Source organism: Salvelinus alpinus, chromosome 14 (assembly GCF_045679555.1).
Source record: "Salvelinus alpinus chromosome 14, SLU_Salpinus.1, whole genome shotgun sequence".
NCBI lineage: Eukaryota > Metazoa > Chordata > Actinopteri > Salmoniformes > Salmonidae > Salvelinus > Salvelinus alpinus.
The window spans coordinates 14,618,145-14,643,602 of NC_092099.1; the positions used below are offsets into that span (position 1 = coordinate 14,618,145).

The window sequence follows — 25,458 nt, forward strand, 5'->3', positions numbered from 1 at the left end:
CCGTTCATATTGAACCGGTCATCTCCTGGCAAACCTCTGCAGTGGTTTGTTTCCCGTACCATACCAATGATTTGCAAATGCATACCAGTGGGTGACCCTTATGTCGAAATTACCATTGTTGTCAAAATGGAGATGCTATGAAGTTACTGTGTAACCTTTCCCCTTCAGACGGAGTCCAACCTCAGTAAGGAGATGGAGTTGGTGATCAAGGACATCAAGAACACCACGCAGAGGAAGTACATGGACTATGGCAAGAACCCTGGTTCCCCTGACAACGACTTCCTCTTCATGTACTCTGTGGCCAGGTGAGGGACACCGCAGTCTGCTCTGAGACTCTTCAAAATAATACTATTTTAGAGACTCCATTTGTCACAGTCATACAGAGAATTCTCAATTTCAAGCTAGACTAAGTGAAAGTGCACCCTGCTGACAGGCCTTGGAGATGTGGGATAGACTGGTCACTGCAAGCTATCTTTCAGTGAGACTGTGTTCCTGTGGCTCGTGACCCCCTACCCTTGCTCCAGTCAGACAGGGAGGTCCTCCTCCACTGCTCTTATTATGCACACCGCTGACTATTGTCTGGTGGCCGCCGGCTGCCTGTCCTGTCTGCTCCTTTGTGCTCTTAAAGCCAGCTCCCTGCCTGACATTAGCCTACAATAACTGGGCACAGAAAGAGAACTGCAACCTTTCCTGACTTTAGCCTAGTTGTATTTTTGTTTTGTTGTTTTTTTCCATTGAGTGCGTTTCTTCGATTTGAGAAGGGCTGCTTGAAAAGGCTTTTGTACAATAACTTTGGTGTACAGTCGAAGCGTATTGAATTTTTGTCTTTGTACCTGCACCGGATATATAGAGTATTTTGAAGAAGACAAAAATGAAGTTGCTTGGAACCTGTGAAGGTTTTCTTGATTGCCTTTATTCATACCTCTGATTGTACTGCAGTGTGGGGCTGGAAGTGCTGCTTCTAAGCAGCTTTGTCAGTTACGGCTGCAGTAAAATGGTATTGACTCTGGTTGGTTCCACCATCCTTTGCCTAGTCTTTTATTACCTCTGACTGTATGGATTTATCACTCTGCCTCCCTTTGACTGATTTGAAGAGCTCTTTTTCTCCTGAGTGCTTATTCACAGTTTTGTTGCGCCGTGTGTTAGAGCCCAAATTGTCCTTCCTTGAACAACACACTCCTCTGTAAAATCTGGAGGTAGCAGGCGCTCTGCAGTGCTTTTATCATAACCTGAAATTGATCATGCGTTACAGGGAGTAGAGAATGCAACCGTCATTCTATTCTTTCACCAGAGTGTTGTGGGAAGGCCTTGGTCCCTCCCCGACCTCTCCCCCTCCCCATGACACGGTCCACTCAACCGGTTCCTCACCCTGTGCCCGGCAGAAAGAAATCCCTGCTTCCTGTGTCTGGGTTCCTGTTGGCTTTTACAAGTTCAGTGAACAGCGCAAATTGCCTGAGGAATGGACAATTCCTCTGTCACAGGGCCGCTCTTATCAGTAGCAGACAGATGGAGCTTGATGCAGCTGCATTATCTATGTGAAATTGCTTTTTCATACTGGGAGCCCAAGGATTTGCCCCCACCTTCCCAGCCTTTGGGAGGAAACGGCCAGTGGCAGGATCAAAACAACTCCAGTTCAGTCTAATTTTAGCAACACCTACTGTATCTGCTTTTAATATCAATTTATTCTGTTACGGCTTTTATTTAATTATTTGGTGGCAAAATGTTTATATTAAATGTTTGGATATGCATTGGGAATCCACAAACTGGGATTATACACGGAAACTGTGTATGAAACAGCTTTTATGCTAACAGCCTAGCTTGTGCAAACCCGGAACCATTGAAGTTCTGTAATTTGTTGATACGGAATAGCTGGTCCAAAACAAAAACAACAAATGTCTGCTACATCTTATAAATCTGATGGGTTTTTATAAAAAGGGGGAAAAGCCAGTCACGCATATATTGAGGATAATTCTGCTAGGGGATGCGTTTAGGTTTGCCCACTAGCCCTACTGTCTTAGGTTGCTAATAGAGCCCAACCGATATGGGATTTTTCGGTCTGATACTGATTTTTATGGAGGCAAAAGTCAGATATATCTGCCAATATCTTTTTTTTTTAACACATTGTGCTCAAAAGGATCAACGTATTCTGTAAATTATGATTTCTTAACACAATATTAAAATTAATGTTATTTAAGAACATTTTATTTGTGGATTACAGGATATCCACCAAAAAGCAACTATATCCTGTATAAATATGGCAGTAAATTATACCTTCTTTAGTTTACTTTCTTAGGTAGAACTTAAAGATGTCTATGGCAGTGGATAAGAAGTATGCAAAAGTGTTTGTGCTAAACCACCACAAAGGGTGGCTGGTTGAATTAAACTGTCAAGTAAATCTGAAACTGCACTGTTCACAAATAAGCGTTGAAATGCAGTAACATGCTGTTTGTAATGTTACCACTAGGTGTCAGCTTCAGCATTTGTCTTGAGTTGATTTACTACAGTGTTTACAACAGTCACAGGTCATGTAAACAAACACGTAAATGGCAACTTTTGACAAACACAAGTTTACATTACAACAATGTTTTGTTATAGAAACCATATGTACCTTACACTGTTATTAAATAGAAAATGTACTGGCTATACATTTCAACTGCAAATGGCTTGCGCTGATTACTTTTATGCAGGCAAATTCTTGCCGCACTGGTTTTGGTCACACGTTTTAATTTAGTTCGCTAACTAACCTTAGCTACTTATCTCATTATGAATGCAACCACATGAACTGAATGATAAATCTGTGACAACGGTCTTGCTTTTTGCAGATTGCATATTTCGCAAAACGAACTAAGCCTATTAGATAACATAATAGGTCCAGACACTATAACGGTGTTATTTTTGTGTCATGGACGAGTATTCACTTGGGCGCCAGTCCAGTGTTCGCACTAAAGTAGCACAGATTGCTAGCTGGCTAAGCATACCTTGCTGGCTACCTAGCCAGCTAATGTTAACTAAGTGAGAATGTGGTGAGGGCAAGGCTGCTTGCTTGGTGAAGTGTATTCTTGTTTATTTACTTATTTAAAAATATTTTTTTATTTTTTATTTAACCAGGTAGGCAGTTGAGAACAAGTTCTCATTTACAATTGCGACATGGTCAAGATAAAGCAAAGCAGTTCGACACATACAACAGCACAGAGTTACACATGGAGTAAAACAAACAGGCAATAATACAGTAGAAAAATAAGTCTATATACAATGTGAGCAAATTAGGTAAGATAAGGGAGGTAAAGGCAAAAAAAGGCCATGGTGGTGAGGTAAATGCAATATAGCAAGTAAAACACTGGAATGGTAAATTTGCAGTGGAAGAACATGTAAAGTAGAAATAATAAATACGGTGGATGTGGCTGGTTACTCTCCGTCAAACCACCATGCCTACTATCTATCACGTTGTGACCTAGCCTAGGGCTGAATGATGTTTCCTCTTCAGGCATCATTACCATTTTTTTAAATTATGACATAAAATTAGCAGACTTGTTTATTATATGTGTATAATGTCGGCGCTTTATGTGTGGGATAAAAACCCAATACAAATATTTATGTGAAAGGCTAATATCAGCCGCTAAAATCGGTAAACTTATTAATCGGTCAACTGATTAATCGGTCTGCTCAGTGGCTACTGCCATAGCCGGTAGACAACAAGAAGAAATGTTAATAATCCACTTTTTTTTGGTTGTCCTGTTTCTGAATGGGGGGGAAACTCAGTCAGACTGCCTGAGCTAACAATGGCTGTGAAAATGCCTTAATCTTCCTCTTGTCCCTCTAAGCCCTACCAGTTGACAGTATGCTTAGTAATGGTTGTGTTTCCTCAGGACAAACCTGGAGCTGGAGCTGGTGCACCGTGGAGGTAACCTGTGTTCTGGAGGAGCCAGTGGTGCAGCCAAGCGCTCCTGTCTCAGTGAGTACACCACACCATTCTTCTGGCCTTGCTTCCCACTAGATTAACATGAGTGAACCCTCGTCCATCCATCTACTCTGTGCTATACGAAGCGTGTTGTCCCCTGCTTGACCACGTAGCTATTGTGTACATCTGAAGAATACCGGGCGACCCATGTTTCATATCATCGCATTTATAAAATAATAATAATTTTGTTAAAGAGCATTAAGTATTTGCATGTTTACTTTGTTATTTTATGAGGTTCATTGGTATTTAGTCTGACGAATACGGTGACTTGTGGGTGGCGGGACGCCTTGTCTCATCGACCTTTGTGTAATGAAGTGTCAGACTTGAGATTGGATTGATGTAACCGTTGGACCATTTGTAAAGATTGTCGATTAGCAGGGAAGGAGAGCTGGTATCCCAGGTGAGCTGTTGCCGTTGTGTTTTCTGGACATGGATCAAGTGCTGTTGTAGTTGATTGTGTGGCAAGGGCGTCCTGCTCTGGGGGGACTGGGAATGAAGACTGAGTGATGTTGTCCTGAGCTGTGACTGGGCCCACTGTGACAATGTCAAAGACAAAGCCTCAGAGAATGGTATCCAATGGGAAGACAAAGCACAGTTGTGCTCAAAGAGATGCAGACCGTGTAAAGTTTGATTTTGGATGGGCGACTCGTTTTTAGATCCCCAAGGTGTTTCTCCTTTATTGTACTTTGTCATTTGAATTTGACCTTTTAATATGTTAAACATGACTTTCTCCTAGTCAGAACTGAGCCTGTGGATGAGGGCATCCCATTTCCCTGCTCTGTTTTAATTAGTCTGTTTAGTGGTGATGCATTTTAGCCGCTTGCTGCACTAATGAGAGGCCTGTCATCCTTGATTGGGGCAAAATACATTTCACGCTAGAGGACTGCCATTTTCTGAGCTACATTAACTTGTGTAGCTGCGCTGGCGGGCAAGTAGCAATACATTAGTGATTTGTCTTCGTAGGGAATGGGATATGGAGGGGAACGTGGGACATGCGATAACAACTATAACCCAAATGAGTTCCTAAGCCATTTCCCACAAGGCACTTACAGTGCCAAGAAAAAAGTATGTGAAGCCTTTGGAATTACTTGGATTTCTGCATAAATTGGTCATCAAATTTAATCTGATCTTAATCTAGGTCACAACAATAAACACAGTGTGCTTAAATTAATAACACACAAATTATTGTATTTTTCTTGTATATATTAAATACATCATTTAAACATTCACAGTGTAGGTTGGAAAAAGTATGTGAACCCCAAGGCTAATGACTTCTCCAAGCTAATTGGAGTCAGGAGTCAGCTAACCTGGAGTCCAATCAATGAGATGAGATTGGAGATGTTGGTTAGAGCTGCCTTTCCCTATTAAAAAAAAACACTCACAAAATTTGAGTTTGCTATTCACAAGAAGCATTACCCGATGTGAACCATGCCTCGAACAAAATAAATCTCAGAAGACCTAAGATTAAGAATTGTTGACTTGCAAAAAGCTGGAAAGGGTTACAAAAGTCTCTAAAAGCCTTGATGTTCATTAGTCCATGGTAAGACAAATTGTCTATAAATGGAGAAAGTTCAGCACTGTTGCTACTCTCCCTAGGAGTGGCCGTCCTGCAAAGATGACTGCAAGAGCACAGCGCAGAATGCTCAATGAGGTTAAGCAGAATCATACAGTGTCAGCTGAAGACTTAAAGAAATCTCTGGAACATGCTAACGTCTCTGTTGACGAGTCTACGATACGTAAAACACAAAACAAGAATGGTGTTCATGGGAGGACACCATGGAAGAAGCCACTGCTGTCCCAAAAAAACATTGCTGCACGTCTGAAGTTTGCAAAAGAGCACCTGGATGTTCCACAGCGCTTCTGGCAAAATATTTTGTGTACAGATTAAACTACAGTTGAGTTGTTTGGAAGGAACACACAACACACTGTGTGGAGAAAAAAAGGCACAGCACACCAACATCAAAACTTCATCCCAACTGTAAAGTATGGTGGAGGTAGCATCATGGTTTGGGGCTGCTTTGCTGCCTCGGGGCCTGGACAGCTTGCTATCATCGACGGAAAAATGAATTCCCAAGTGTATCAAGACATTTTGCAGGGGAGTGTTAGGCTATCTGTCCCCCAATTGAAGCTCAAAAGAAGTTTGGTGATGCAACATGACAACGACCCAAAACACAGAAGTAAATCAACAACAGAATGGCTTCAACAGAAGAAAATACACCTTCTGGAGAGGCCTGGTCAGAGTCCTGACCTCAACCCAATTGAGATGCTGTGGCATGACCTCGAGCAGTTCACAGCAGACATCCCAAGAATATTGCTGAACTGAAACAGTTTGGTAAAGAGGAATGGTCCAAAATTCCTCCTGACCGTTGTGCAGGTCTGATCCGCAACTATAGAAAACGTTTGGTTAAGGTTATTGCTGCCAAAGGAGGGTCAACCAGTTATTAAATCCAAGGGTTCACATACTTTTCCCACCCTGCACTGTGAATGTTTACACTGTGTGTTTAATAAAGACATGAAAACGTATAAGTGTTTGTGTGTCATTAGTTTAAGCAGACTGTGTTTGTCTATTGTTGTGACTTTGATGAAGATTAGATCAAATGTTATGACCAATTTATGCAGAAATCCAGGTATTTCCAAAGGGTTCACACACTTTGTCTTGCCACTGTATATTGTTTAGCTCATGAGGATGTCATGGGCTAGAGAGGGGAGCAGGAAATCCCTTGCGTTAAATCAACTGGAGAGTCCACCTTTCAAATAGCTCGCATCTGGTTTATCAGCCAGAGAGAAGGTTTTGAATTAGGCCTGTCTACTGATGTAGCCTGCACAGAGAAGACTGCCTTGAACGTCCAATAAAATACTGTTATGGTGGGTGTCGGCCTATCACAATGAGATGATCAATTCCCATGGGCACATTTCAAAGTGTTTGTACACTGGGGGGGTAAAAGTAATCTAGGCCAACCATAGGTCACACAGGCATGACTAATCTAGATTAGAGGCATGGCGGGGGTAAAGATCATGGCAAATAGCATGAGCTTTGATAGAAGGCAAGGCCAGATCAATATCTGAAGGCATCTCTATTGATGTTGTCAGACCGTGTGGCTGTGGGGGGAGCAGAGAAGAGCAGCAGGCTGTGGGGGGAGCAGAGAAGAGCAGCAGTCTGAGGGGGAAGCATGCGGATGGAGGAGGTGATAGCCATGTGAGCCGCAATTTGAAGCCTGGTCTCCTGCCAGCTTGAAGGGCATTGGCTGGCGTTCCTTCCTCCACAGTGTCACTCCTCGCATGTTGTACTCTAGTGGAGGGACTCGAACCCAATCTGACAGACGGAGGGACTGAATCGGAGTCACTCACCTCCCTCAGCCTCTGGTTTGTATCCTGCTGCTGTCGTGTTTCAACTGTAGAGGGCGGTGTTGCGCTAGTTTGACAGCCATGTTGACAAACTCCTGAAAGTCCATATTGCAGCAGAGGAATTCAATGTTTTGCTGCATTACAGCTGTCATAACTCTCTGGGGGTGGGGGTGGGAATTAAGTCAAATATTGAGCTACAGGTCTGTTGACAAGGTTGCATGTAAAAATATATATATAATTTTATTACCACTGGGTGAGAGAGAAAGTAGTCTACACGAGCGCAGGTGGTATATAGCGTTCGCCTGCTTGTAAACCGAAAAAACAGAAATTAGTTACCTCTGGTTCATTTAGCCATTCTGCCATTCCTATGTAGAAAGAATAGGGTTTTGGTATAAATGTAAAAAATTTGCTTAAAATGGACTTAGGAGATCTTATAGATTTTGTTCTATGAGATACAGTATCAGTCAGTTAACCCAACCTTTATATGCTTCAAAATTCACTAATATCTTCTAGAACAAAACATTTAAGATCTCCTTAGCCTGTGTTTACCGCATACCTTATTTTCGGCATTAAGACAAAATCAAAATTTTCCCATAGACTTTGTCCAACGAACCATGGCGCAGTTGGTGCATACAAAAAGACGCCATTACAATTGCTATATTCCTTTCAGGTACAATTTTCTGATTTCCAATATACTTTTAACTATGGACCTAATGAACACTAACATTCAGGGCCATTGTGTGAGGCCACTAAGAAGTAGGTTCATTTGTTTTTGGGCTAATAAAATAAGAGGACACTGTTCCAGGAGGTGATAAAAAAAATTGGTCTGTGCGTGCACCTTGGGGTGGCAGGTAGCCTAGTGGTTAGAGCGTTGGACTAGTAACCGAAAGGTTGCAAGATCGAATCCCCGAGCTGACGATGTAAAAATCTGTCGTTCTGCCCCTGAACAAGGAAGTTAACCCACTGTTCCTAGGCCGTCATTGTAAATATGAATTTGTTCTTAACTGACTTGCCGAGTTAAATAAAACAAGTGTGAGGAAGGTGTGACACTCTTCATGTTCCACAGTGAACAGGTGTGACTCCTGACCAGAGGATAGCTGGGAGCAGAGTAGTGCCATCTATCCATCTGGCCTGCTTTCTCCCAGCCAAACCATTACGCTCAGTGCATTCAAGTCAACTGTATTTGTCATTTGATTCACTGATGGTGTGATAGTGGGCACTGGCCTACTGACATGCAGGTGGACAGTTTTACAGTAGCTGTCTCATTTCTGTGCCAGTGTTCTGCTCTATCTCGCTGACCATTTTAAAAATGTCTGTCTTTCAGATCAGCTGTTCCATGTGCTTGCCATGCACATGCGTCTGTACAGCATTGATTCTGCTTACAACCCCTGGACCAGGTTGACCCAGGTGGCTCCGAGCAGAGACGAGTGAGTTAACGGCTACCCTGACGCTACACCACACAGACCTTTTCATCTACTTTGGCCTCTCCTCGTCCTGCAATCCCACTACACATACGGCTGTCTTATCACAAACTCCGCCACACTCACTGCATCAGCCAAACACACTGAACCTCTCTCCCCCCCGAATCCTGCAGCTCCACCTCACCTGACATCTCTATAGCCTTCTCCTGATCCCAGTTTATCCTAACAGCATCCTAACACAGCCTGTAATCAGTGCCACTTTCCCCTCACCCTCAACACCACCACATCCTGCGTGCCCTGACAGCTTTTCCTCCAGACAAAAAGGAGTTAAAAACAGAGAAGGAACCATGTGTGGTTGCCATAGATGCCAATAATTGCTGCATCTGGCAAATTACCGGGTGCTCCACAGAGAGCGAAACGACCCCTTCAGTCGCTGCGCCGAGAAACAACTGCCCCACACATCTCAGCCCTCCCCCGCCCAGCGTCATCTTTCACAGCATCGTAGAAACCGAGACATTTAACAAGGCAGTCTTCTTCATACGCTCTCTCTCTCTCCACACTGCTTGTTTGTGATGCGTCAGGTGTGTTCTCGGGCGTCAGTTTGCCTTCCGAGGTTTACAGCCTTGAGAGCGATCAGCATCCCACTCGTATAACACTTCGCACTATTAGATACGCTAACGACCTCTCTCCCTCCCAAGACGGCTTTTACACCTGTTACTATTTAAATGCTTCGAGCCATGCAGGCGTCTCAGTGGAGCAATTTTGTGTTAAAAATACCTTGTTAGGGATTCGGAAGGCAGCTATGTCACTGACACCCTCAGGCAACCGTGTAGCTCTATTTAAATGGGACAAGGGAATGACGACGCTCATGCCTTCCAGACAGTGACCTAGACATTCACTTTTTTCATATCCTTTCTCATATGTCAATTTTTGTGGATGCGTTTCACTTTTTTTTTTGTTTTCAAAAGACTGCGTTGCTCATTGTATGTATTGGTCATCTGGATTTGACTGCAATTTAGCTGCGAGTGCTGTATGCTGTAGTTTAGTCTTTTGCATGAGAGGGAATTAGAAGCAGATTGCTGCGTCAGTTTTTCTGTTGTACGCTAGAATGAATAGTCTCGAGTGCCTTTCTAAAATGGAATGCATTATTGTGTAAGTGTGGCCCCTTTCAGTCGAAATCCCCGGACGTCTCCTTAAGGCAGAGTGGAGATTAGAGGCTCTCTCTATGGGCAGCCAGGAGGAAACGAGACATTTTTTAAATGGAGACGGCAACAACAATCTTCAGTATGAGGCTCCAGCTGCATTATAGCAGTGAGTCACGGGATATAAAGGAAATATGCTTTGCTTTCCCCCACTGCATTAAAGTGGAGGGCAATTAGAAAGTGTGTCGTCATAGTTTTTTTTAAGCAACGTTTAAGTGCAGCGTATATATTCAAGGGAGGACTTTGCTCTTGGCCCTGACAAGATAAAAAGCAATAGGATATGTATAGTGTGTACATAACCTCACTCCAATTATGGTTTCTCTAACATTCCCCTACCAATGCTAAGTTATTGAGAATAGTCAGGGGTTGAAATGGTCAGGATTGATTTTGGGAAATTTGGTTCAACCTTTATACAGAATCATTTGATTTGCGTTCTACCATTCAATGTTATAAATGAGTACTTTTCCACATAAGGTCTGCAGTGCAATACAAGTATTGAGGAATTATCTCTCTAAGGAAAAGCAATATATATATTTTTTATTCCATGAATAAAAGTAATTCACCTTGGGGATCGAACTCATAACCAACACATTTTAGAGCCCACAACGGCAGTCCATTTATGTGGGGTTTGTTTACGTAGTCTTTCTAGGGCAGACCAGGGCTTTTGGCACCGGTAGGTTGCTACACAGTAGCCGACCAGCAGAGCTTGTGACTTCACACTCCAGACCGGACACAGGATTCACCCAGGCCACGATCGTATTCAAATTGAACGTGCGTTCCTAGAACGGGCTTCCGGTGTGTTCCGGCCCATTTCCACCCCTGCGAATAATAAAACCTTTACGGGTACCCACAGTTTCTTGTTTAACTGCATACTTTACTCTTAATGAGCGTGCTGTATGTTTTTCAACATGTCTTTTAAAAATCCTTACCCTGAGCTTGTATTGGTAAAAGGTTCCATGTGTTGTTCCCTACAGCTGCCTGGATGACGAGAGGCCAGAAGTCCCCATGCTGTTCAGAGACTGCCCATCCCTGCTGATCATCTTTGTGTTGACCATGCCACAGCCGCTACGCAAAGGTGCTGTCACTGTTCTTACTATCCTGACTGTGTTTTCCCCATCAGTCCAAGGGGACGGGGAGGGGAAGGTGGGTTAATGAGGCTACAGAGGGAGGTTTTTCAGTGGCTGGGTCAGAACAGCAAACCGTTATCAGTCCTAATCATGACTGAATGTCGGGAGGGTTCTTATCTGTTCCCTTTTTTTGTATTTGGCTGTGAGGAGCAGAATGACATGGATCGCTTTATGGAGGCTGCCCGCTTCACATGCCCTTCATCTCCAGCTGAGCGCTTCCTGTTTGAGCTCCTCCAGGCTCAGCACTGTGCGCGAGGGGAGGGCCACCACATTGGAGGCCAAGTTGCAGCAATCAAAGGCCTACTTAATGGGTGCCATGCCACACAAAGCTGATCATTTCAGTGATTACTGAACTGACTGAACCCATGGACACGGAGGTGGTTTGAGGCCTGAAGATCTCTCCTAGCATCAGAACAGGGGAGAGATAATCAACTCTGTTAAACCAATATACAAGTTATAAAGAGCATTGGTTCTGTGAGGGGATATGTCTGTGACAGGTTTTTTCCCTCAAACGAAAGCCATTTCACAGCTATAAGAGCTCTCCTTCATATCGACTGAATAACACTTCCTTACATTGCCCTAAAGAGTCTGCCGAGGAAAAGGGCATTCAATGTCTTATTAGCGTTTAGATGGTCTCTTGTATATTTTTTCAATTCCACATTGATTAAGCCAAAATAAGCATGACGGTCCTCATTGTGAGATGGAGAATTGATTGTAACACATTACGATGAGAGATGGGTGTGAATTAAGTATTTCATTATAGTCGGGGCATGGAGATCAGGACGTGCCTGGGTTTTTGTCATGTTTAGAGTGGATAGGTGGGAGGGGTTGGGAGTTCCTAACAGCCTGTGTGTCCTTCATGGCAGTAAAGGTGTTGTCTTTTTAATGTGCTAACGCAACACAATGGACCTGTCACCAGCACCACTCTCCTGAGGGCGGCAAATAATGGCGCTCATTGTATTTCTGTCACTTCAAATCCAACGCCTATTTCCACCTGGCGGCCTGGGTGCTGGCTGCCTCCTGCTAATTACCAGTCTATTTGATGAGCCTTTATCAACACGGGAGACGAGAGAGCCACTCCTCTGGAGACCAAACCCAACCTATTGACTTGTCTTCTAGCCCAATAAAAATGGTGTCAATCTCTTTTGTAGGCACCCTGATTGCCCAGCTTACAGAGCATTCTAGGCCTCTTAAGTCATTCCTTTTATTCCGGTTGCTCATAAATGAAACTGCTTTCTATTTAACAAGCTGTTCTAAATAGTAATTGGGAAGAGAGAAAATGGCAACAACTTAGTTATAAATCTGTTATGAATCTCAAAACAATGAGACAGTCGGCCGAGTGTCTGACCAAGAATATGTATGTGCGACACGATATATTTGTTCCTCCAATGTTAGTGCGCCTAACCTGGGTCTGTGCATCGCCTCTCTCTCTGTCCCTGTCCCTGTAGAACACTTCATCTGTTTGGTGAGGATGCTGTACAACCTGCAGTACACCCAGGCCCTGGCTGCTCTCTCAGCCAAGTTCAGCCCCGAGGAGAGGCAGGCCTGGAGCACGTCTGGAGCTCTCAAGAAGGTAATGGAGATATCACCCTCCTCGCCGTACTGCTGCTTTGTACTCTACCAAGGGCCTTATGTAGTGAAGCCAGTGCATCCTATCTATACTTTCTACTTGTTATCCCCGGGACCTGTTTACATCCGTGGCAAATGAAGGTGTGACGCAAAATGCAAATTAAGATTTAGACCTGGCCCGAGTTCCGTTAAGCAGTTTGGGTTGTAGATATATCGATCATCGTTATCAAGGAGAGAGTGATTACCGGAGCTGGGTGGCATTAATTGGCTATTCATCTTCAGTCTATTAAATCTGTATTAGCGAGTGGCTGGTTGGAATGTAAATGGGCCAACAGCAAAATGCCTCCCCTTTAGGGTGTTTTCTATCTATTGTGGCGCAGCTGAATATCTTACCCCACTTTGTCACGAACAGTGCAGCACTCGCTCACAAGCTGTCATTAAGACGGCTTGGAAATCCTCATTGTTAACACAGGCCACATTTGGAGGGATGTCATTGTATTTAAATTGCTGTAGATAAAAAGACTGTCTCAACCGAGATCCCGAGCCCAGAGGAAGGAAATCCAAAGACATTAAATTCCTCCCGCTATAAATCTATGACAGAGAACGCCAGGCTAGATAAGACTGGCTGCTGTTTTCTATTCCCCCCACTGTGAGCTTGATAAACGCTATCAGATTATTATTTCAATCAGTTGAATTTGATCAGAACACGCATTCAGTAATTTATTGGTGCGTATCAACGTTGCCTATTTTTTTATTGCATAAAAATAATTATTTATTATTCTGCATAAGTTATTATTTTATACAGTGCAAATTTTAAAGGGAGGTACGGGGGTTGGAGACACTGCAGCACACTTGACAATGGACTTGCTTGAATATCATATGAAGCTGGTACAGTGGCATGAGACTCCTGAGAGCCTAATACTACTGTTGTACTATAGTATTATGTACTCTCAATGTGTCACCTCTCCACTGCTTTTGGACTATATCCCACAGAATGCTTTCAATGCCGAGAAGTCCTATGAAGCTCTTCTCAGCCATGTCATCACTGAGCTGTCCAAGGTGAAGACTGTGTATGACGTGAACACCGAAGAGCCATCCATGGTAAGTCCTATCAAGTTTCGTAAAAATATATTAAACCATTTCAAAGCTGCCAAGCTCCCAGTACTTGGCTAGCCCCCCCCCACACTCAATTTTCTTTATTTTTTTACATGATAAATTGCCCATTTAACACCATCTGTGCTCTCTCTGAAGGAGATCTATATCACCCCATTATCTGTTGAGAGGTTATTGATGAGGCATTACTCCTGTGCTTCCTTCCCCAGCTGAGCACCAGTGTGTGGTCCCCACAGTCCATAGAGTACAGCCTCCAGCAGTTCTGCCTGCCCTACCTCCGCCTCTCCTGTCTCCTGCAGCACCATCTTTATGGGGACAACCTGTCAGGCTGCCCGGTACGGTTACTGCTACTGTTCCACACCTCACCACCTCTCTGCTTGCCTGCCTGTGTCTCTGTTCCATAGCTGCTCCAACCTCACGGCTTTAACTCATACTGACCATTTGTTCTGTTTCAGGAGGAAGAAGAGTTCTCAGGCCTGGCTGGCTGTTTAGGGCTCCTTGACCCAGTCCCTCAACCATCTAACCCCATGTACAGTGCCTCATGTCTGGCCTGGACGGTCAGTGCTTTCGACCTGATGTCTCAATGGTGTTCTGAGGTCACAGGGCTCACCAACACTCAGGCTGAGAAATCAATGGTAGGTTTGAGGCTGAGCACTTCCCTCCACCAATCGTTCTCCAGTATATCGTCTCCGAAACACCAATGGTGGCGTCATTCTTTCTCCTTGTTCTTTTGGTACTAGTGACACCATGTGTTAGCTGTGGCGCTGAATATAACCCCTCTTCACCTCCTGGGAGTGATGGTTTTTCACACACTGCCTTTGTCATTTGGCACTGGCCTTTTCTGCCATACATCACACAATGAAACCTCCCATCGCTTCACACGGCCATTCTGGATGATTCCCGCAGACCTTTCAACTGTGGACATTGTTTATTATCGCACCCTGGAGCTGAAGGGCATACAGAAAATGTGGCATATAGGAACTTTGAAGGATTTATTCAGTAGAAGGCTTAAAACAGGCCAACTTTTATTTCCTATATTTCTAAATCCTTTTTAGTAGCAAGTGGAGAGACTCGATGCCCAAGCTGAAATGAATGTACAGTAACCTCAGTGTTTCTTGGGCTGATGCTTAGAGGAGCAGGAAACAAAGTGCTGTGGTATTTTCTTCGATGTCTAATGGCTGCCGGGCCGATGAGTCCGCTTATTAAGAGTCTATTGACAGGAGTTTAGAGAGCGAGTGGACGAGCACATGGTTAAATGAAAGGGACTTCGGATTCAGCTCTCGAGTGATTGGATTGGCTTTCTTAAGTTATGGGCGGTTGAAGTTTAGGCCTGCCATGGACACAGCACAATAGTGAGCCAGATAAAGGCCCCAGCTCCCATTGTCTAAAAAGCCTGCACAATGCGGCCCAAGCTGTTACAAAGGATTGCCTAGGGCACACAGTTGGGGTTCATAATTGGAATAATGTTGTGACTGACGTGGTTAATTTCCCTCCATCCAGACTTTGCTTGTCCAGGATCTGCAGTGGGCATCCCCCCACCTACTCCACTTACCTGACAACTATAACACCATCTTCCAGTACTACCACAAGAAGGCCTGCACTGCCTGCAAAAAAGTGCCAAAGGACCCGGCGCTTTGCCTCATCTGTGGCACCTTCGTCTGCCTCAAAGGGCTGTGCTGCAAGCAGCAAGGGATCTGTGAATGCGTTTGGGTGAGTGGCCCTGCTTTTCAAAGGCCATATTAGACTATCTGAAAAAACAGCATGATTTTTATATTGTCTTCAAAAATATTTCTTATTCAGCGAGTGGTTTAATTTTTAGGTCATTGATGGATATTATTACTCTATTGTACAAAATAAGAACTTGCATGCTTGGGTGGTGCTGCTGGGTGCAGATGACAATGTGATTTGGTTGTACGTGTCTGTCTTTAGCACTCTCAACACTGTGGCGCCGCCACAGGCATCTTCCTATTGATCAACGCCTCGGTCATCATCATCATCCGAGGACACCGCTTCTGCCTGTGGGGCTCAGTTTACCTGGATGCCCATGGAGAGGAGGACCGCGATCTACGGTACAAATAAACACCATAGACCCTTTGCATTACACTTCAGTTTCATCTCACGCGATCATCTTGTCAGGTTCTCACTAGAATGGTTGTGGGGGGGGGGGGACTATGCTGAAAACATTGTTTGAAATCACATTTTCTATTCCGGTTCTTACAGCCGTGGAAAGCCCCTGTTTCTATGTGTGGAGAGGTATAGAGTGCTGGCGCAACAGTGGGTCTCGCACACCTTCGATCACATCAACAAGCGCTGGGGGCCTCACTACAACGGACTGTAAGGTCACCTGAACCCCACACCCTGATGGGAAAGAATATCTTTGGTTTATGTGTCTGCCTCTGTAAAACATATGGGGAATCTTATCATGTGATATAAACAAACATGCAGTGAGAGTGTTACTGCCACAGCCTTGGTTTATGTGTAGTTTTGTGAACAATCATGCCTAAAGACTAACAGTGTGTGTTTTTTTATTTAAGTGATTTACTGTGTGGATTTTAACTGGGAGAAAGCACAACTTTTCCCAGTAACAGATTGGTTCTGAAGTGGTTTAGAAGCCAGAAATATTTTTTTGGGGGGGCTCAGTCTGGTGAGTATTTGTACACTGATTGGCTAACAGTATGAGCTCGAGCTACTGGCTATTTCTTAGATATACAAATAGACAAATTTGCCCCTGGTAATGTTAATGATAAGCATATTGTCACAATGTATGGGTTGGTGCATATCCCTCATTTTTCAGACTTTGTACTGCTGGCATGGGTTTAAAGCTCTTGATAAGTATAGCGATGTTATTGCAAATTGTGTTCTCGTTGTGTTTGTTGGGACATTATGGTAGGCGACAAGTCCACTCAACAGAGTTTATTGCAGTCGAGCACAGGCTCTTCTTTTTTACAGTGTAGTTGCAATTCATCCTCAGGTATTTTTTTTTTGTTGCTGTAGTTTAGAATACAACATTTTTAATATTTAAATAAATGCTGGTGCTCATTGTTCAAATAAGTAATTTTACTTTTTGTAAAGATTTTTATTTTCTAAAGAAATAAATGCTTTACGTTTATGGTTAGATGACTGGCAACCATGGTCGTCATCGCTATTGGTCTTTGCAGTCCTGCCTTTACTTAGGCTCCGGCCAGGTCCCTGAGGAAACTCAATGACCACTCACCAGTCTGGCCACAGTAGAGTACACATAAGACTGGTGTGGAGTATCTGTCTACTGTAATTGGCAGGCTCTTTTTCCAAAACTTCCATTGCGCAGAATCATTTCAAGTGCATTGGGATTTTGCTAGAGTTGAAATATTTGAATTTGGGGACTCAATGCATTAGTTATTCTACTGATATGGCATTCTGTAAGGGAATGGTTATAGTTTCATCCTTTAATGCTTATGAAGACTTTTGCAGTTTTAGATAGTACAGTTGAATAATGTTTTGTTAGTACTTGGGCAATACTGTTTTGGCCTTTCACATTTCCTTTGAGTTGCTCTGTGAAGTTATAGTAAATGTATATGGGCGCATAATGCAAAACCCTATCTTTGAATAAGTAAAGGAAATAGTTCAAGATAGCTTTTGGTCTCTTCAAATTGTTATCTTTGAAACTCCATAAGATGTCATTTAGTTGGTTTTGAGAAGTGTAATAGTGTTAACCTTAACATAACAAATGGATGTCATTCACCTAATCCACACTTGTGGTACAATATATTATTTTTTATACTGTCAAATAACCAATCTGTTTATTTGCTTTTGGTTGCCAAAAGTTAGAATTAAAGTAGCTATATTTACAGTGCCTTCGGAAAGTATTCAGACCCCTTGACTTTTCCACATTTTGTTACATTACAGGCTTATTCTGAAATGTTTTTTTGTCCTCAATTTACACACAATACCCCATAATGATAAAGCAATTTTTTTTTATTTTTTTTTATAAACAAAAAATGAAATCACATTTACATAAGTATTCAGACCCTTTACTCAGTACTTTGTTGAAGCACCTTTGGCAGCAATTACAGCATCGAGTCTTCTTGGGTATGACGTTACAAGCTTGTCACACCTGTATTTGTGGAGTTTCTCCCATTCTTCTCTGCAGATCCTCTCAAGCTCTGTCAGGTTGGGTGGGGAGTGATGCTGCACAGCTATTTTCAGGTCTCCAGAGATGTTCGATCGGTTTCAAGTCCGGGCTCTGGCTGGGCCACTCAAGGACGTGTGCTTAGCCGTTGTCCTGTTGGAACGTGAACCTTCGCCCCAGGTTGTTTTCAAGGATCTCTGTTCTTTGCTCTGTTCAACTTTGCCTCAATCCTGACTAGTCTCCCAGTCCCTGATAAACCTCCCCACAGGATGATGCTGCCACCACTATGCTTCACCGTGATGGTGCCAGGTTTTCTCCAGACGTGATGCTTGGCATTCAGGCCAAACCGTTCAATCTTGGTTTCATCAGACCAGAGAGTCTTTAGGTGCCTTTTAACAAACTCCAAGCAGGCTGTCGAGCCTTCAGTTTGGCAAGGGGGCCAGCTCTAGGAAGTCTTGGTGGTTCCAAACTTCCATTTAAGAATCATGGATGCCACTGTGTTCTTGGGGACCTGCAGAAACATTTTTGTACCCTTCCCCAAACCTGTGCCCCGACACAATCCTGTCTCGGAGCTCTACAGACAATTCCTTTGACCTCATGGCTTGGTTTTTGCTCTGACATGTACTGTCAACTGTGGGACCTTGTATAGACGTGTGTGCCTTTCCAAATCATGTCCAATCAATTGAATTTACCACAGGTGGACTCCAATCAAGTAGTAGAAACATTTCTTTTTTTTCTATAAATTTGCGAACATTTTTAAACCGGTTTTTGCTTTGTCATTATGGGTTATTGTGGTTAGATTGCTGAGGATGTATTTCTTTTTTAAATCCATTTTAGAATAAGCCTGTAACCTAACAAATTGTGGAACAAGTCAAGAGGTCTGAATACTTTCCGAAGGCACTGTATAAGGAAGACATTCCCCTATGCCTAAATTTCTCCAAGTTTAAATTAAGATATGTCCTTGAGTCTTAGATGCATTCCAACATTAGACATCAGACTTCAATACCCATAATATACAATGGTCATGAGATTGTTTTAATCACAGTTTTTGAGTTTGGTGTCTTAAATGCTTAGTTTCAATTACTACGTCTCCAACCGGAACAGTAGATCATTCTCAAGTTGTGCCTGAAAGAGTAATATTACCTTGTTTAGTGAGAAACACATTCAAATCCCTGGGTAATTTATTCTGGTGAAAAGATTTGGTGAATTGCTGGTCCACATCGTGCTCAAAGGAGGAATATTTTAAGGGAAAAAAACACGCATGCTGCTTATGTGTACTGTCAGTTTCCCTTCCCTCTTTTTTAAAATGTTTTTTTTTTTTTTTTTGCAGTCCCCACTTTGTACATGACTGCAACAGAAAATCTGAGTGTACATGCTAATTGAAAGCTTTTTGTGTGTTCACCTGTATGAATGAAAATAAGAGAAAACAGTACATTACTGTAGGTGCTGATTCAGACTTTCTGAGTTGGATCAGAAAGTGTGACTTAGACATTTATTGCAAAATGTAACATATGTGAATAAAATATAAACAAACTCTGACACGTTTATCTTCATTGTCCATGCTAACGTATTTCAGATTTCCCTATGGACCAAATTATTTTATTCTCATTTGTTTTTTTCCCCCTGTCCCATTCAGTGTAGTTAATTAACATAATTGGCCTGCAGCAAAGCCCCTTGTGCTTCCTGTGTCTATTCTGGCTATGATTTCTCAGGACATCAAGTTCAAAATTGCGGTTAGCTCCATGGTAACCCTTAATAGTAGGTCTCTTAGCACTAACATGTACTTCCTGTTCTTACAGTCAACTGTTCAGTCCAGTTGGGAAAATAAGAAACTGAATGGTTCAAATGGAAAATAATTCTACACAAATATTCAGCCACAAGTTACAGGTAACCACCCTCCCCACATATTGTTTCTCCCAGACACTCAATCAATATTCTGCTCTCAGCTCTGGTCATATGGAAAAAGCCCATCTCCCTTTCTACACCACCATTATAAGCAGCCTCTCTTCTGTGCTCTTGTCAAATTTGTATTATTGCATATAGGAAATGTATTGGTACAGTGCTTACACCATGAGAAGCCCCCCAAAAAAACATACTATAATTGAAAGACACATTAATTACATAATTGATTCAGATTGATCAACTTGTTGCAGCTAGAGGATCTCAGGGCATTGTTGCAGAAAGGTGCAGATAGAACAGATCATTGCTCTGGGACTGGGAGTGCTATGGATCATTTATTCATTGGCTGCTTGGACTGAACATAGGAGCCAGATTTAATTTTACAGATTGTACATTTTACAGGAAGAGCTATCATTTCAACTTTAGCACATAGCTTCAGTGGCTTTGTCTTTGTAGTTAGGAATAAAGGATGCTGTGCAATTTGGTTGTTCAATTCAAACATTTTAAAGGAGAAACATTTTGGCAGATAGGCCAATCACAATGCGTTGTTGCAGGGCAATAAGGGCATCTCATGCCAACTTTGACAGCAACAGATTTGTGCACTGAAGTAAAATTGAGTTGAAGTTGCAAAGACAAAAGTCCTCTCCAACGTAATGAATCAATACCTGACAAAGCCTCTATGTCATGGCATCTCCAGTTAGTAAAATTTGTCGGACATCCAGAAGATACCAGCAGGGAATCCTAAGAGTTTCAACATTGATGAAATAGTTAGCTAGGCCAAGGCCTTATTCTGAGATGGACGCTTATTATCACACGAGCACGGAAATATCCACCATAGGTATCATCCCTAAATTTAAGGGATTTGTTGGTTCTGTGCTTTGGTAAAAACCTTCATTTAACAATTGTATGTATTTGTAAGACCTTATATGCTATGTTCTATATTATATTATCCTAAATAAAAAATATAGAGTGCAGCAGTAGCCTGAAGAGCAACTATCTAAGGGAATGTTACATCCTCTCAATTGCTTATCAAGTTCCTCTTAATAATTAAATCCTTGACGGGTTAGTGACGGTCACTGCTATCTGGAATCCTTGGGACGTCCCTACCATAAACCCTAATCCCTATTTACCTAACCTTAATACTTACCTTAACTATTTTACATATCAACTTCAATGGGGTAGGGATAGCAAGGACAAGTTGGTGACCGTGGTTAGTGAGAAAACGGAGAAAATCAGTTTGGAAATGTCGCTATGGAAGGTAAAATACATTTAAAAATTGTAGCCTATTAATTGGATGATACAGCATGTCTGCATTATGCTAATGCATGGTATGGTTACAAACGTCGGAATTTCGTTCATGTTTTCCACATTCCTTAGATGGGGATACAGAAATGAGTCACCTGAAAGAGTTGAGAAACCTGTGAACTGGCCATGTCATGTAGCGAAAATTGAGCTGTTCCTGCCATAATATGGACTTGGTCTTTTACCAAATAGGGCTATCTTCTGTATCCCATCCCTACCTTGTCACAACACAACTGATTGTCTTAAACACATTAAGAAGGAAAGAAATTCCACAAATGAACTTTTAACAAGGCACACCTGTTAATTGAAATGCATTCCAGGTGACTACCTCGTGAAGCTGGTTGAGAGAATGCCAAGAGTGTGGAACGCTGTCATCAAGGCAAAGGGTGGCTACTTTGAAGAATCTCAAATATGAAATATATTTTGATTTGTTTAACACTTTTTCTGGTTACTACATGATTCCATGGCACCTGAATATTTAGAACTAGATCGCATTGCTGATTACCACTGCATGAATAACTTATCACGGCTGATTAGCATGATTTGGTCAGGGACATGTTGCTAGGATAGACACAGAGACACACTTAGCAGGATGTGATGGGGAATCAACTGTTACAAACAAGGTACAAGGTATGCAAGAATCTCAAATATAAAATGTATTTTGATTTGTTTAACACTTTTTTGGTTTCTACATGATTCCATGTGTGTTATTTCATAGTTTTGATGTATTCACTATTATTCTACAATGTAGAAAATAGTACAAATATAGAAAAGGCCTTGAATGAGTAGGTGTGTTCAAACTTTTGACTGGTACTGTATATATTTTCATTTTAGCCATCAATTGAGTACTTTCCTGAGAGCAATAGCAGCTGGACTGGCAATATCCTACTAATTCAGATCAGAGGCTTGAGCACCAGGAGAAAGTTGATATTGTAGAGTAGGTGTCTGATGCTGCCAGCCACTTTGGCCACACAGCTGCTCTCTAGCAATATAAACTTACTGTTGTTACAATAGCCTGGCATAGATGTCTGGGCAACAGGAGAATCAACACGTATGCAATGCACTGAGTAGACTCACAGATGCTTAGAAACAAAATAGTTCCATTCGTTAAGAGTAAATCAATGGCTCCAAAAAAAACGTTTTCACCTTATTGATGCACGAGGCATGTGTGATTTACTGTATTTGAACGGGACTGAGCTGGTAAAATTAATTTCCGGTTGATAAATGATGATAGCGTTGTCTTTTATCTGAAGTCTTACAGGGAGGAAAATGATTGGGCGGTCTCGCCTAGTGTTACATGTGCAGACTTATAAAGAAGGCTATTCTCTCCCCCTTGTCCCACGTTATGTTTGCTTTCTTTGAGGAAGGACACATTGAAGGACATCAGTCACCACTTTGCGCTGCATGTTTCAGATCAGTTCTATCCATCTCGTGTCAAGCCATCACTCACCCTGCTCCTACGCCAATTCATAAATCTATCCACGCTGGTGCAGTGACAGAGAGAGACCTGGTGGTCCAAACATCGTTTACCTTTTTTCACGTCAACCGGTGCTCAAAATAAACGCTCCCCCATCTCCCACAGGGTCAGTCAACCTCTGTGACACATTGCACTTATGTGACAAACTGAAGAGATGTGAGAATTGAACTCCTCTCATTGAGAATATTCATCATTCAGGGAATATGGAGTACATACATATGTAAATGTTTTTTCTGATCCATCACATCGCACTACTACTCACTCAGGTGAATGTTTAGGCACCTCTTACTTTGCACCTTTGAACCATCAGGTTGTTTATGGCCTCACTTTATACAGACTGATTTATTACAGGCCTAACCCATCTGCTTTGATAATAGTGATTTATCCTTAATTTATGATACTATGGTGCAGTTTCCCGGACACAGATTAAACCTATTCCTGGACTAAAAAGCAAACTCAATGGAGAATTACTATTGAAAAGGCTGAATCTGTGTCCAAGAAACCACCCCTCATTATGTGATTACTTAATATGACTTAATATCCCACCTGTCATTGTAACGTTCGTCGTCGGAATGAGACCAGCGTGGAAAGTGTTCATGATTTAATGTTCACAAAAACACTCAAACAAAATGGCAAAAGGAGAAAACGAAAGCACACAGTTCTGTCAGGGCAACAACCTAAACCGAAAACAACACCCCACAAAACCCAAACAGAAAATGACAACTTATATATGATCCACAATCAGAGACAACGATAGACAGCTGCCTCTGATTGGGAACCACACTCGGCAAAACAACAAAGAAATAGAAAACATAGATTTTCCCACCCGAGTCACACCCTGACCTAACCAAACATAGAGAATAAATAAGGATCTCTAAGGTCAGGGCGTGACAGTCATTGGATAAAGACACCAAAGTCAGATAGAAAATTATATTTAAAAAAAGAAGGAATTGTATTAGTAAGCTCTTTCAGTTTGATTTGTGTGGAGGTTGGGGTAGAGAAAAGCACCAGTCAAGGTAATCCCAGGCCAATCCAATTGATGCTGAAGACATTGAAGTGTTGTTAGTGGTGTCTCGCTGGACATCGACAGGGTCCCTGTGGTACGTGCTAATCCAGATTCCCAGTGCAATGCTACTTGTTACATGTCCCCTCGGGTATAAGCAAGCGTCATCTGTATGGGTCTTGTTTTACTATGAGACACTTTAGTCATTTGTCTGCACTGTCCAAGGCTTAATGAGTCACAGAATAACACTCCCGATGTAAGTATCGTCGTTTGGTTTGAATTTAGCTTTCTCTTCGGCTGCTTTAAACCTGTTAAGTGCCTCCCTTGGCCAAGTAGATGTGTCATTGGGCTCAATCAGGGGTTTAGTGGTCTACTGTATAACATAATATATAGCAAGCTGTTAATATCTTTAGTGTTGATATAGCGGTAATGAGAAAGTGTGTTTTGGTGAAGCATTGCATGTAGATCAGTGTGGTCAAAGCCATATGCAGGATGTTTTGAAGCTAAACTACTGACACGTTGCCTGTTATCTTTCCTTGATTAGCAAAGCTTCCCGAGAGAGGAGAAAGTGTTGGCAGGGATACACATTTCATTTAGTTCCAACATGTGTGTATGTAACGGATGTGAAATGGCTAGCTAGTTAGCGGGTACGCGCTAGTAGCGTTTCAATCAGTTACGTCACTTGCTCTGAAACCTATTAGTAGTGTTGCCCCTTGCTCAGCAAGGGCCGCGGCTTTTGTGGAGCGATGGGTAACGATGCTTCGTGGGTGACTGTTGTTGATGTGTGCAGAAGGTCCCTGGTTCGCGCCCGAGGTCGGGGCGAGGGGACGTACTAAACTTATACTGTGACATTGATGCTGTTGACCCGGATCACTGGTTGCTGCGGAAAAGGAGGAGGTTGAAAGGGGGGTGAGTGTAACGGATGTGAAATGGCTAGCTAGTTAGCGGGTACGCGCTAGTAGCGTTTCAATCAGTTACGTCACTTGCTCTGAAACCTATTAGTAGTGTTGCCCCTTGCTCTGCAAGGGCCGCGGCTTTTGTGGAGCGATGGGTAACGATGCTTCGTGGGTGACTGTTGTTGATGTGTGCAGAAGGTCCCTGGTTCGCGCCCGTGTCGGGGCGAGGGGACGGTTTAAAGTTATACTGTTACATGTACATGAATGAAGCATGAATGAAAGGAATGAAACTGACCATCCTACCAATCCTCGACTTCGGTGATGTCATTTACAAAATAGCCTCCAATACCCTACTCAATAAATTGGATGCAGTCTATCACAGTGCCATCCGTTTTGTCACCAAAGCCCCATATACTACCCACCACTGCGACCTGTACGCTCTCGTTGGCTGGCCCTCGCTTCAAACTCGTCGCCAAACCCACTGGCTCCAGGTCATCTACAAGACCCTGCTAGGTAAAGTCCCTCCTTATCTCAGCTCGCTGGTGACCATAGCAGCACCCACCTGTAGCACGCGCTCCAGCAGGTATATCTCTCTGGTCACCCCCAAAACCAATTCTTCCTTTGGCCGCCTCTCCTTCCAGTTCTCTGCTGCCAATGACTGGAACGAACTACAAAAATCTCTGAAGCTGGAAACACTTATCTCCCTCACTAGCTTTAAGCACCAGCTGTCAGAGCAGCTCACAGATTACTGCACCTGTACATAGCCCATCTATAATTTAGCCCAAACAACTACCTCTTTCCCTACTGTATTTATTTATTTATTTTGCTCCTTTGCACCCCATTATCTCTAATTTGCACATTCTTCCACTGCAAATCTACCATTCCAGTGTTTTACTTGTTATATTGTATTTACTTCGACACCGTGGCCTTTTTTTTTTTTTTTTTTTTGCCTTCACCTCCCTTATCTCACCTCACTTGCTCACATTGTATATAGACTTATTTTTCTACTGTATTATTGACTGTATGTTTGTTTTACTC

The 25,458-nt window shown here is 42.7% G+C and overlaps 1 protein-coding gene and 1 pseudogene across 2 annotated transcripts in view; both read left to right on the top strand.

Moving 5' to 3' along the window:
- Nucleotides 1–19,382, top strand: part of LOC139538479 (E3 ubiquitin-protein ligase ubr3-like) — a 44,002-nt gene extending 24,620 nt beyond the window's left edge. For both annotated transcript variants that reach the window (XM_071340562.1, XM_071340563.1), the window contains exons 29-39: nucleotides 169–305; nucleotides 3,867–3,952; nucleotides 8,628–8,730; nucleotides 10,901–11,001; nucleotides 12,502–12,626; nucleotides 13,616–13,723; nucleotides 13,945–14,070; nucleotides 14,191–14,370; nucleotides 15,236–15,445; nucleotides 15,665–15,804; nucleotides 15,956–19,382. In XM_071340562.1, the coding sequence (XP_071196663.1) occupies nucleotides 169–305; nucleotides 3,867–3,952; nucleotides 8,628–8,730; nucleotides 10,901–11,001; nucleotides 12,502–12,626; nucleotides 13,616–13,723; nucleotides 13,945–14,070; nucleotides 14,191–14,370; nucleotides 15,236–15,445; nucleotides 15,665–15,804; nucleotides 15,956–16,073 (1,434 nt within the window). In that variant the 3' untranslated portion in view covers nucleotides 16,074–19,382. The remainder of the gene's footprint in view (nucleotides 1–168; nucleotides 306–3,866; nucleotides 3,953–8,627; nucleotides 8,731–10,900; nucleotides 11,002–12,501; nucleotides 12,627–13,615; nucleotides 13,724–13,944; nucleotides 14,071–14,190; nucleotides 14,371–15,235; nucleotides 15,446–15,664; nucleotides 15,805–15,955) is intronic.
- Nucleotides 19,383–23,754: 4,372 nt separating this feature from the next.
- LOC139539219 (myosin-IIIb-like) overlaps nucleotides 23,755–25,458 on the top strand; it is a 104,802-nt pseudogene continuing 103,098 nt past the window's right edge.